The 12038-nt window shown below is 50.1% G+C and overlaps 1 protein-coding gene across 5 annotated transcripts in view; it reads left to right on the top strand.

Moving 5' to 3' along the window:
• Positions 1 to 12038, top strand: part of DGLUCY (D-glutamate cyclase) — a 53332-nt gene that overhangs the window by 13172 nt on the left and 28122 nt on the right. For 4 of the 5 annotated variants that reach the window (XM_081137410.1, XM_081137408.1, XM_081137407.1 and 1 more), the window contains exons 2-6: positions 3310 to 3442; positions 6672 to 6825; positions 7202 to 7400; positions 10161 to 10311; positions 11376 to 11498. In XM_081137410.1, coding sequence (XP_080993536.1) covers positions 3340 to 3442; positions 6672 to 6825; positions 7202 to 7400; positions 10161 to 10311; positions 11376 to 11498 — 730 coding nt within the window. In that variant the 5' untranslated portion in view covers positions 3310 to 3339. Of the gene's footprint in view, positions 1 to 3309; positions 3443 to 6665; positions 6826 to 7201; positions 7401 to 10160; positions 10312 to 11375; positions 11499 to 12038 lie in introns of all 5 variants that reach the window. The other variant, XM_081137409.1, reaches the window with a different exon arrangement.

Genomic DNA, 12038 nt, shown 5'->3' on the forward strand with positions numbered 1-12038 from the left:
TCGCTAGCATTTCCATGACAATGATGAGGTTTGCTTACCTTCCATCTCCCCCTTTGGCTGCTTTGGGAGCCATCTTTTGTTTGTTTTCTTGTTTACGCTGCACCTCCCGCCACTGGAGGTTGTTTCTATATCGCCTCTATTACAAACGGTGCCACCATGAGCTCGCATCATTCAGCCCACTGTTTGAGCACATCTGGAAGATACATACCTCCAGGAATGAATTGAATTGGATTGCTTGGGTAAAGCAGAGGAATGACTTTCTAACGGTGGAATTTCAGTCATCCGTGACAGGCATAGAGGTGATATTTTTACACTGGGGTTTGGGATGTGTCAGATCCTGCTGAGAAACTAATCTTTGTGGGCCCCTTCTCTGGTATAGTCAATGCTAGGGAATGATATTTGTGGGTTTGATAGTTTGTTGTTTTCTAAGGAGAAAAGAAAGAGCTCACAGAAGAAAGGTGGCTTCTTGAAGTTCAACCAAGGCTCATTGAGGAGATCGCCCCATCCTATCTCATTTCTAGAGTAAGACCATTAAGACACTGGGCAATGAGACACCAAGGCCACCAGGACTACTCACCAGTGAGTTCACTGGAAACCCTGGTGGAAAGCCTAGAAGTTCAAGGTTCAGTCCCCAAAGAAACTTATGGGCTCAAGAGACTCTGGCCTCAGAATCGTCTTGTGGGAGAAAGGGGGATGGTCCACATTGCTCCTACTGAGGATATCATTCCTATCAACACCACAGGATGGATGGGTGGATGGGTGGATGGGTGGATGGATGGATGGATGGATGGATGAATGGATGAGTGGATGGATGGATACATAGACATAATAGGTAGATATTGGTCAAGCAGGCATGAATTTAGACTTGCTTTTGGATTTGGGCTCTACCACGGACTAGTTATGGGCCTTTAGGTAACTTTCCTGACCTCCCTGAGCCCCAGCTTCCTTGGATATAATGGGATTAACAGCATCTTCTTTTTAGGGTGGTGGTGAGGAACCAATGGTTGTAAACCAAAGAGGCTTAAAGATCCTGGCACCCAGTGGGTTTCCACATATGGTGAGGGTTGCTATCATTTAGCATATAAGTGGATATTCTCTGGTTGGTATATTAAGGGCACTTCTTTGCCAGGAGCCAATGAGAATGTACTTCATGCTCTGTTCAACCCCTACCTTCAAGGGGACAACTCCACGAGGTAAGGGTTCTCAGCCTCCTTTCCCTCCCAGCATGCATGTGATGACATTCAGGTGCCTGGCACACTCCCAGCATGCATTGCACAGGGCAGGAGTTCCAGCTACACTCAGTTATCTCCAGGCCAGGAAAGTAACTTATTACAGGACTGACCTAGATCTGCTTGAATTTATATCAAACAATAAATAAATAAAACAAAGGAAAGGCAGTCTTCTTCAGAGTTTGGTTTCTGGCTACAATTTATTTGCAAAACAGCCGCCAGCTTGTACTTGACACTCTATCTAGTAATAATGGGGGGTGAGAGCTAACAGGTACCTGTAGAGTCTCTCATTTGATGGGGTTTGGGGTAAACTTCATTCTTTCCTCCAGATATGAAGTGAAGACAATTATCAGAGCGGTCTGGTCACTGTCCCCTACATGCTTAGGGAATAGTTCTGTCTTTGACCTTTGCTGAGTGCCTGGCTAAGGTGCTAAGCCCTCGCGGCGACCATGGGGAACGGCAGACATCCAGGACCTTAGCCGGTGCCTCAGCTGCTTGGCCCAGAAGCTAGTGTGCCAGGCCCAGGCGGGCTCTGTCGGTCCAGCCGGCAAGCTCAGGCTTGAGCTGCCAAAGCAGCTGCTCTAAGCCTTAGCATCTTCCACTGGGGGGTGGACCCAACCTCACCTGACCCTCCCTGCGCCCCTGCCCAGCCAGGCGGGACCCACTGCTGTCTCCTGGTGTGCCCACAGCACTTGGCTCCTGCAGCTACTAAAGCATTCACTGTCAGTTTTAAATACATCTCTATCCCTTCCAGGGCAATATCTTTAAGTTTTTGTTTTGCTAGAGATTCTATACAATCTCAAATTCTTTACTGAATTGGCCATGAGGTTTATATAGTTTTCTATCTCTGAGATTAGAGTTGAAAACATACATTAGTGGTTTAGAATCCCATTGGGTCCTCCTGTTTTAGATAGAAAGAGTCATGGAAAATCAGGCTTGTCCAGAGCCTTCCCTATGGGCACTGCCTTTGAATTGTGCTTTCACCCATTCTACAGTCAGCCAGTCATCCAACAAATGCTTACTGAACTCCCACTTTCCTGCCAAGCACTACGCAAGGCACTGAGTGTGTTTCGATGGAGAAGACATGGGCTGTGCCTGAGGTCAACACAGTGTGACCTAGAGTTTGCTAACACTTGAAACCTCCTTTTCTAGAGCATAAGATGTCAACTTACAGAATTTTTTTCTAAATGTAATTTCCTGGAGCCTTGAGATCATCTCTATATTTTCAAAAATCTACAATACATGGGTAGGCAAAAGTAGGTTTTCAATTGTAATACAAATAAATAATACAATGGTCAGTAAATAATAATACAAGAATAAACTCTGTTTTGCATACTCACCATTGTAAGCCTACTTTTGCTCACCCTGTATTTCTTTATTCACCAAAAATCTGTGTTAGGCACTGCGCCCGGAGTAGTGGCAGTGAAGGGGTATAAAGAAGAAATCCTAAAATCTCCACCTTCTAAGCACCTGAGTCTAACCAACAAAGGTCAGGTGTAGACAGAAAAATTCTGCCTGCTGTTTCATTGGTAACTGGCATTCATTCATTGGATCATTGGGTCATAAGCATTTTTAGTGTGTTCTGTGTGCTTGGGCTGTGGTAGGTGCTCTTGGGCCTGTGGAAGAGGCCTTGGCACTTGAGATCTCCCTGGGGGAGAGAAAGGATGTCTAGAGTCAAGTAGAACATCAGTCCAGTTGCAGTCCAGGCCAAAATTAGTGGCTGAAAGGATGTTCTGTGGGCCTAGGAGCCCCAGCATGAGTGGGTGAGCACCTATTGGCTTCATCCTAGAGGTGGAAGGTTCTGAGCCGGTTCTGAGGGATGGAACGGCCTTCTGGCAGGGAGGGAGAACATCCCAGGCCAGGGGAAGGGCATGAGCAAAGGTCTTGAAGTGTTAGGAATTCCTAGAGACTGAGACATGAAGGGGTGAGAGAGGGGGGAGAACTTGCTCCCACCAACACCCATCCTGGGGCAGGGCCAGGGACAGCCCTGGACTGGATGGGATGGGGTATCTGATGGGGAATCTGCAGCTTTCAGGGGAATTGTGCTTTCTCATTTGTTCCCTCCTGTCCCCTCATCCAGGTTCTCTGTGGCCCATCAAAGGATGATGCGATGACCGTCACACTCCACCTGAAGTCCTGCCCTCTCTCTGCCATAAGGAGTTTGATTCTACAAAAGAAACTCAACATCAGAAACATGTCCAGCACAGTTGGGGGTGAGTGGTACTAGATGATTTTAAAAAAGAGAAGGCAAGTCCCTGGTCATGAAGTTTTGGAGATATCAACTGTGTAGGGCACAGGAATCCTGGAGATGTCCCGAGTCTGTACGAGAGACAGGAATTAAGAGCAGAGTGCTATTAGTTCTGGTCACTCCTTAGCTTCCCAGAAGGAAGTGGCACTTGGGCCAGACGCAGGTGTGAAAACCTGTTGGCACAGGTGAGCCTACAGCTCATGGCAGTGCTCAGGTTGCCACAGCTCCGTAGGGAGAACCTCCCATGACCTTGGATGAAGGGAGGGTCCCTCCAGGAAACATGCCCCCAGGTTACACAGCATTTTAACCTGGTCTGATTCAGACCACGTTTCCCTACCTTGGTCTGATCTTCTCTGGGTGGCACCCATCTCCCCTCTGTCTCCCAGGAGTGACACCCAAGGTTCTAAAAGATCCTGCAAGAGAAAACATGTCAAAGTTGTCACTGACCCGAGTCCCAGCAAAATTTCATAACCCAGGGGATGCACGAATCCCATCAGACCATAAAGAGCCCTCTTCATAGGCCCCCCCTCCAAAAAGACACATGCAGCCCTCTGTTCCACATCCTGTTACCAATGGGGACAACTCAGGGACTCTCTATGACCAGAAGTGGAGATGAACAAAATCAAAGCACAGTGGTTCTGAAGTCCATTTAATTAAAGAAGAGAAGCTTTGTGAGCATCATACCTCCCTGATTTGTGGTAGTAAAGCTCCAGTTTGCTCTCACAGCAGCTTTGGAGGTAAGAAGGGATGGCTAGGGAATGCAAGACCTCCGGGCTGGCCGAATTCCTTCCCCCCTCACCCCAGATTCTTCCTGGAGGCGTGCTGGGCTTGCTGGAGACATGCGGTCAGCTTCCTCGGGCTCTCGGCAGCTGGCAGAGTCTGATTTGTCCTCATTTTGGAAGTCTGTTGTAGCATTGGCAGGCATCGAGGACTTGAGATCATGAGTTCCAGGCAATTAGAGCAGGAGCCAGCCCCAGGCTCCTCCCTGCAGACGCTGGCATCTGCTTCACCTCACCAGCTCGGAGGAGGGAGGTGGTGGATCCATCCTAGTGCAGGCCGGTGCCCTCAGCCCAGTGGGGACACGAGAGGGACTCACGGGCCACCTGTCTCGGGTTTGCATCCTGGCTGTGCCACGCACCAGCGGTGTAACCCTGGGGAATTCACTTCATCTCTCTGAGCTTTACTCTCCTCATATGTAAACACAGATGATTACATAGATAAATTGCTTGGCACAGAGCTTGGCACATACTAAACACTCCAAAAATACTAGCTGACAGTATTATTGCCGAAAAGAAATGTCCACATGATGACGGAGCAAATCTGGCAGTCAGGAGAATTGTGCCCAAGGTTATTTCTCCAAAAGAGCACAATTATGGTTTTTTTCTGGGATGGTCTTTTTAAAGGAAATAATCCTTTTTTAAATATAACTTTTAAAAATTTTGTTTTTCCAGTTATAGAATGGTTCCTATTTACTGCATAAATTTTAGAATATTGAGAAAAGCCCAAAGAAGATTAAAGTCACCCACAGCCTTATCTAGAGATAACCACGATTAGCATGTGGATGTATTTTTTTTAGTTCTTTCTCTCTCTCATCAATTTATTTTTTGTTTTTTTAATCTTTTAATCTTTTGTTTTTATTGATTTTAGAGAGAGAAGAAAGGAGAGAGAGAAAAAGAGAGAGAGAGAAACATAGATGTGAGAGAGACACATTAATTGGTTGCCTCTTGTATGTGTCCTGACCAGGGACTGAACCCACAACCTAGGTTCGTGCCCTGACCAGGAATCGAATCTGCAGCATTTTGGTGTGTACAGGACAATGCTCCAACCAACCAAGCCACCTGGCCAGAGCTCGCATCGATTTTATATAGAGGTGCTACTGTTTTGTTACCTAGTATTGTTCCTTTGATGATACAGCCCAAACATCTCAATATCATTAAATATTTCTTCTGCACCATAACTTTAAATGTCTGTACCAGATTCCACTGAGTGAATGCACCTCCACCCCTGCTTCCTGATCACCTGCGTGCCAGGTAATTTGTACCCAGGAGAGTCCTCACTGAGGTCAGTAGATTACTGCCACGTCACCCGTAGGAAAACTGAGCCCGCGGCCACACTGCTGGTCAGGGGCAGGCTCGGGGTGCAAACCCAGCTACGTTCGCCTCCAAAGCCAAAGGCCTTCTCATTCTACAGGAGGGCTGGTTGCCACCAGAGGGGGTCGTGCAGGCAAGTGGGGGTCTCCCTCTATAGCTCCTCTCACACGGCTCTTTGGAGGGAGAGTCAAGGATTCTGTGAGACAGATGCTCAGTCAAGAATCTGCCCGGACAGAACAAGTGAACGGTCTCTGTCCCAAAAAGGATACCCAGTGGCCCGTGTGACATCTGAAAAGGCACTCACTCATGTTAGTCCCCTGGGTGATGCAAGTGAAAACCTCAGTGCGATGCCCCCACACACCTGCGGGGGTGGCTGGAATGAGACAGGTCAGCAATACCGAGTATGGGGGAGATTATGGGGCAACCAAGAACTCACCCGCCATTGGTGGGTGGGAGTGTAAACTGGCACGACCACTCTGGAAGCTGCTTAGCAGTGTGGACCAAAGCTGAGCATGTACGTACCCTATAACCCTGGGTGTATGCCAAGCAGGAGTGCGCACATGCGTACCCCAAAATGCATGTACTAAAATGCCTGCGGCAGCACCATTTGTAATGATGCCACACTGGAAGCCACTCAGATGCCCGTCTGCAACAGTTTGGGGTAGACACCCAGCGGTAATGAACACACCATACAGCAATGAGAGTGAACCACGTATTGTTAAACGCAGCATATGGGTGGTTCCCCCATATTGTTGAATGAATGCACTAGACTCCAAGGACCCACACTGTACAATTCCATTCTATGAAGAACGTTACATGAAAAGCAGGCAACAGAAATGCGCAGTGTTGGAAGCTAGGGCAGTGGCTCCCCTTGCAGGGGGGCATATGAGGCTGACAGGTGAGCTCATCATGTTTGGTTTCTTGACCATGATGCTGGTTACATGGGTGTGGTCATTTCCTGAGGCCACCAAGCTGCACGCTCATGTGCATTTTTCTGTGTGTGTGTGTGTGTGTGTGTGTTATACTGCAATGAAAAGTTAAACTAAGAAAGCTTTCCCAAGAAGTAACCGACCGTGCGTGTGTTCTTTCTCTCACCAAATCCAGGGCTCCGACCAGCCAGTGTGGTGGTCCTGCCCAGATCCCTCGCCCCGGCCTTCGAAAAGCTCTGTCAGGCCAACAGTGGCCCCCTGCCCTTGCTGGGCCGAAGCGAGCCGGGCAAGTGGACGTTGCCTGCCCTGGGCGCTGTCTCAGACACCAGGTAAAACACAGGGGTTAGCGGGGTTAAGGCTTGGCAGCGGCCAGGTGCTGCAGCCAGGCGTCTCTGTCATCGGGGACCTCTGTCCAGCCTTAGGACCCCACAGTGCCTGGCACGGAGCCTCACTCCTGACTATTGCTCAGAAAGGATCTGCCCTCCCCCCATTCCCACTCCTACCTCTTTCCCCTGCCCCTGCGCCAGGTAAAATCTTTAGGATCACCAAGAAAGTCCAGCCCTGGAGAAATCCCACTGGCACTGCCATCCATCCACGTCAGTGCCCAAAATTTCAGCCCCAGACTTCCTCTTCTCTCCCTGGTCATTTTTAAAAATGCATGGTCAAGGGTCATATTGAATGGGGGGGCCTGTGAACTCTCCCCAGGGTGGACTGCCCCCAGTTCCGTAAGTACGAGTTTGGTGCCTGCACGGGGAGCCTGACCTCCTTGGAAGAGTACTCGGAGCAGCTGAAGGACATGGTGACCTTCTTCCTGGGCTGCAGCTCCTCCCTGGAAGGGGCCTTGGAGAAAGTGGGGCTCCCCAGAAGAGACCTAGTGGGCCACAGCCACGTGGGTGCGTACAAGGTAGGGACACAATCCCCAGGGGCAGAAAGACTTGAAAATGTGGATCACCCTGTATTTCCCTGTGTTGGGAGAACATCGGCTCAGGAGGCCGAAGGGCTAAGCTCTGGCCTGGCTCAGCCACTTTTCCTGCTGTGCCTCTCAGGACAAGCAGTTAACCTCTGTGCGGGTGTTTCCTTGTCTGGAAAATGGGATCACCAGCCTCTCTCCCGCCCACTCCTGGGACTGCTGTGAGCACCCAGCATGGCCTCGGGAGTGTGAATTGAACCCTTTCAGACAGATCACTGGGGCCGTGGAAACCAAACCTGTTTGGAATTTGTCTGGCTTCTTCAACTTAGGGCATCTCAGTGAGATTTTTGAAAACCCTCCCTGGCTCAGACTTCCTGGCATTAGTGAGAATGTGCCTGGCTGGGTAAATGCCCAGGGATTTGTGGCAGAGCCTCTGCCAGGACATTAGCTGCTGGGTATGTCTCTGTCAGGAAAGCGGCGTCATGTTCTTGGCCAGAGGTGGCTGCTGGTGGTCACATTCACAGGGTGGTCACCTCTCCTGGGACGTGCACACTGTTTGGGCTGCCTCCCTGCTGTGTCTCTGAGGTTACATTCCAGCCACTGCTTGTCATGGGGAAAGAACTGGGCTCGCTCGTTCCACCAACCCCTCCTGGGACATCGGTGTGAGGTCCAAGAAGTTATCTCGCTGGATGGACGGTCAGTTAGTGTCCATGGCCCGCTTCAGGTCTCTTTATGGGGGACGCAGACTGGAGATTTCATCCTGGGCTGCAGGACTTTATGAAAGCTTGCTGGTTTGGGCTCCTGCCAGGGAGGCCCAAGCTGCCTCTGACAAGAAACAAGGCTGCCCACAATGTGAACTGCTTTTCACATGTGGAATAGGTACCCGTGTGGTTTTCTTGAAAGTAGGGAAGGGTGGGGGCAGAGCCTCAGCTACTGGCAGGGCCCAGGGCAGGGTCTGGCCCCAGAACCCCCCTCCACCCCCCGTTGTAGCAGGTCAGAGCTGAGAGGACTTTGTGGCCCATCATGTGTGGCCTTTCATTTCAGATGAGGAACCTGAGGCCTAGAGAGCAAAAAGGACTTTCCCAGGTCCCAAAGCCAGACTGGAACCCAGGCCTCCTGGCTCCATCTGTAAAATGTCAATAGTGGAGGTTCGGCAATCAATCTGTGCTTTGCAGAGGCGCGCATCACTGCGTTCGGCAGAGCCGTGGCTTTTCTTCTTTCTTCTTTCTTTTATTTATACACTGTCTGTGGCTGCTTCTCGCTACAGTAGCAGAGCTGAGTCATTGTGTTGGCAGCGAGAACGCACCAGGTGTTAGCCGGTGGAGTCAGACCAAACCTTGGTTAAGCAACCTGCGTACTTGAGTTCTCACTAAGAAAGAATTCAGCGCCAAGACTCAAACTAGAAGGGAAAGTTTATTTAGAAAGTCACAGAGGTAGAAGGGAGCCTTAGTAGAAATGGACTCAGGAAACAAGTTACAGAGGCAAAACAAGGGCCCTTAAAGCCGAGGGGAGAGAGGGTAAAGGTATGGAGCCTGGGGGCGGGAAAGGTGCAGGTGTCTCCAAGAGGGGGATTGAGCTGAGCTCAGCTTCTTTACAACACCTCACTGCGCCCCCCCCCCCCCGTGGTTACCAAATAGCTTTAAGTTTAATACCAAACGATGCCTCTGCTCCTTGGCTTCTGAGAGAAAGGGCCAGGCAGCCACCTGGGAATCAGTTGGCCGCCTCGAGGGGATGAAGCACACCCTGAGAAGGAGGCGCCGAGCCTCGGGGATCACTGCCTGCCTCCTGAGAGTGCCCCTGGCATGCGCCCTCTTCCAGGTGCTGTTATTCAGACCCCGAACTGGCAGGTGCACCAAGGTTTCATCTGGCTGCCGCCAGGGTGCTAATAGCAAGCCCTTCAGGCACTGCCAAGCCCGCCCCAGCAGATTATCATCCTGGCCATGTCCTAAATCCTTCATAAGCCCCAGTGCAGGGGCCAGAAACCATTCAGGGGGAAAAACACACCCCCAGTGAGTCACAGGGGTCATCCTGGGCCACTTCTACTGCCAAAGGAGAGTGAGGCAGGGCCCACAGGGGCCCGGGCACAGGCCCCTCCCCTGTGTGGGCTCAGGAAGCCCAGGAGACCCCAGTGCCTCCTGCGCCCTTTGGTTCCTCTGCCCCGATTCCCCCAGAGGTTTCACCTGTGGTCCACTGGCCACTTGAGGCCCATGGAGAAAATTCAGAAGGTCCACGAGACAGGATGGAAAGAAAAATCATAATTTTATTTTCAGAGCCTCAAACTGGCACTGAGCATGTCCTTTGATTACGAATTTGGGCCACAGACTGCAGCCGTATCAGCCGACCCAGCGACTCTGTGGCTGCCCAGAGGAACCACAGACATTTTCAAGTCACATTCCAGTTCCCCCGGATATCTCAGAAATACCCCGTATGTCGATCACGACTTCAGAATTATAGTGGTAGCTCTGTCTTGTTCTTTAATCTGTTAATGAAGAAACATACATATTGCTGTATCACATTTTTCCATAATTTGATAACAGCGTTTGCCGTATAATTGGTTTCCCTTATAATCCTGTGCGTTTGCTTTCACGTGGTTGAAAACATTAAGACTACCGAAGGGGTCCGTGAGAGTAGAGGCTATATTTTTACAAGAGCTCCTACCTCCTTCCTTTACTGCCTTGAGCTCTTGGTACTCAGGGCTCCAATCTGTGCTAATTCTGTTTTTTAACCTTTTATTTTAACTTGATTTCTTGGCAGACAACAGTGCCTTGCGCCACCATCGCTGGCTTTGGCTGCCCTCTGGTGGTCACCATGAGGCCCGTCCCCAAGGACAAGCTGGAAAGGCTGGTGCAGGCCAGCTGCTCCGTGATGGGTGAGCAAGGACGACCCATTCACATCGGCGACCCAGGTCAGTGCCCACGCTCGTGCGTGATTCTGAGAGCTGCTCTTGGACTTCGGCCCCGAGAAGGCGGGAACTTGCTATGTTCCTGAGCTCCCGTAGCTTGCCCTCCCTCAGCTGGATTAACTGTGCTGGCTTATAGATTCCCCTCAGGTTAAAGGTGTTGCCCTTGGCAGAAGAGTTCCTGTGAACCTCAGGTGAACCTGGGGTGGAGGAAGCAGGTGGTGGAGCCTGGCAGCAGAGCTGTTTGTCTTGAGATTTGAGCTCACTCAGAGCAGCCTCTAATCTAGGCGGTTGTTCAGCAGCATATTTGGGTAGGACATGGCTTTGTTCCAAATATTAACCTGAACTGAAATCCATTGATACCCAGCATTTGAACTCAATCTGAGAGTGAGGAAAAAAAAAAATCTGAGAGTGAGCGAGAAGATCCAAGAGTGGAAGCTGCCCAGGCCTGTCGGAGGCTCTCAGAGGGCCTGGTGGGAGCTTGGGATGGGGCCTTGGGTGTGAGTGAGCATTAGTGTCATCGAACTTGCTCAGCTGTGCAACAGACAAAGTCAGGCACAGCCATCCTGCAAAAATGCAATCAGCACTTGCCACCTTTCTCCCAGAACAGTGATCTCACAAAGCAAAGTGTCCGCTGATTTTTCTCATGAGTCACACCCATCTTTGCTGTCCTTGTGAACACTCTGTGGCCGGCCAGGGGTAGGGACACTGTTGGTGGTCAAGCAGCAGGATTTAGGTCTGCATTATGTGACTCAGTCTGTACCAAGATAAAATCAGAAACACTGTAAATGTTAGCAATCTGTACAATGGAGATGTTGGGCTGATGTACCCAAGACTCCTCCGCAGTCACACCAGGGCTTGGAGAGTCGGTATCCAAGTGGACTAGAAGTCAGCGAGCATCCTGAGTTGTTAGGTCCCGATTCCATTTCTCCTCCCCACCCTTCTCCAGTGCTGTCTACAGCAGTCCCGTGACTAGAGTCCCTCTTGGAGAGGGAACCATACACTTCTCAGCGTGCTCAACTCCAATGGAGCCGGACCCGGTGCAATTAATTTTCCTGTTCCCTCTGCAGAACTGCTGGGGATCAAAGATCTCTCCAAACCGGACTACGGGGATCCTGTGCCGTGTCAGCCGGGGGACGTCCCAGTGTTCTGGCCTTCTCAGCTGACCAGTCTCGAAGCTGTCAGCGGCTACAGTACGTACATCTGGGCTTCAAAGGGCAATTCCTCCTACCTAGGGTGGAACCTGGTGGGTCTTAAAAGAATAGGCTTCCGGTGCAGTCACTTAAGGAATAAAGTCATGTAACACAGACCTACAGCCCACAGCGAAGTGATCTCTGGCTTTTTTTTTTTTTTTTTTAATCCCAGGGGTGGGTCCCACCAGAGCAGCCTGTCCTTCAGCTCAAATACATCTTGATTAAATATATTTCTCTCCACAGAAGCCTCATACCCATTCTAAGGGCCAACATTTAGAGTGACTTTTAGAGACATTTTGAGGGTTGATGCAAAGGTGAAAACAGGCAACACAGCTAAACACATCATTCCACATGGTACTTGCAAGCAGCATTGTCAATTCAGTTTCTCAGAGGCCCAGAGTGAGATTACAGTGAAGAGACACATGAGGGCCCTAACGAGCTCACAGTGAGGGTGGGATGTGAGAGAAACATTAAAAAAAAATTATTAGAAAATAATAATAACTGTTGCTGCCCATTGTTGTAGACACTGGAAGATTCTAG

This window comes from Miniopterus schreibersii (genome assembly GCF_964146895.1).
Source record: "Miniopterus schreibersii genome assembly, chromosome: 1".
NCBI lineage: Eukaryota > Metazoa > Chordata > Mammalia > Chiroptera > Miniopteridae > Miniopterus > Miniopterus schreibersii.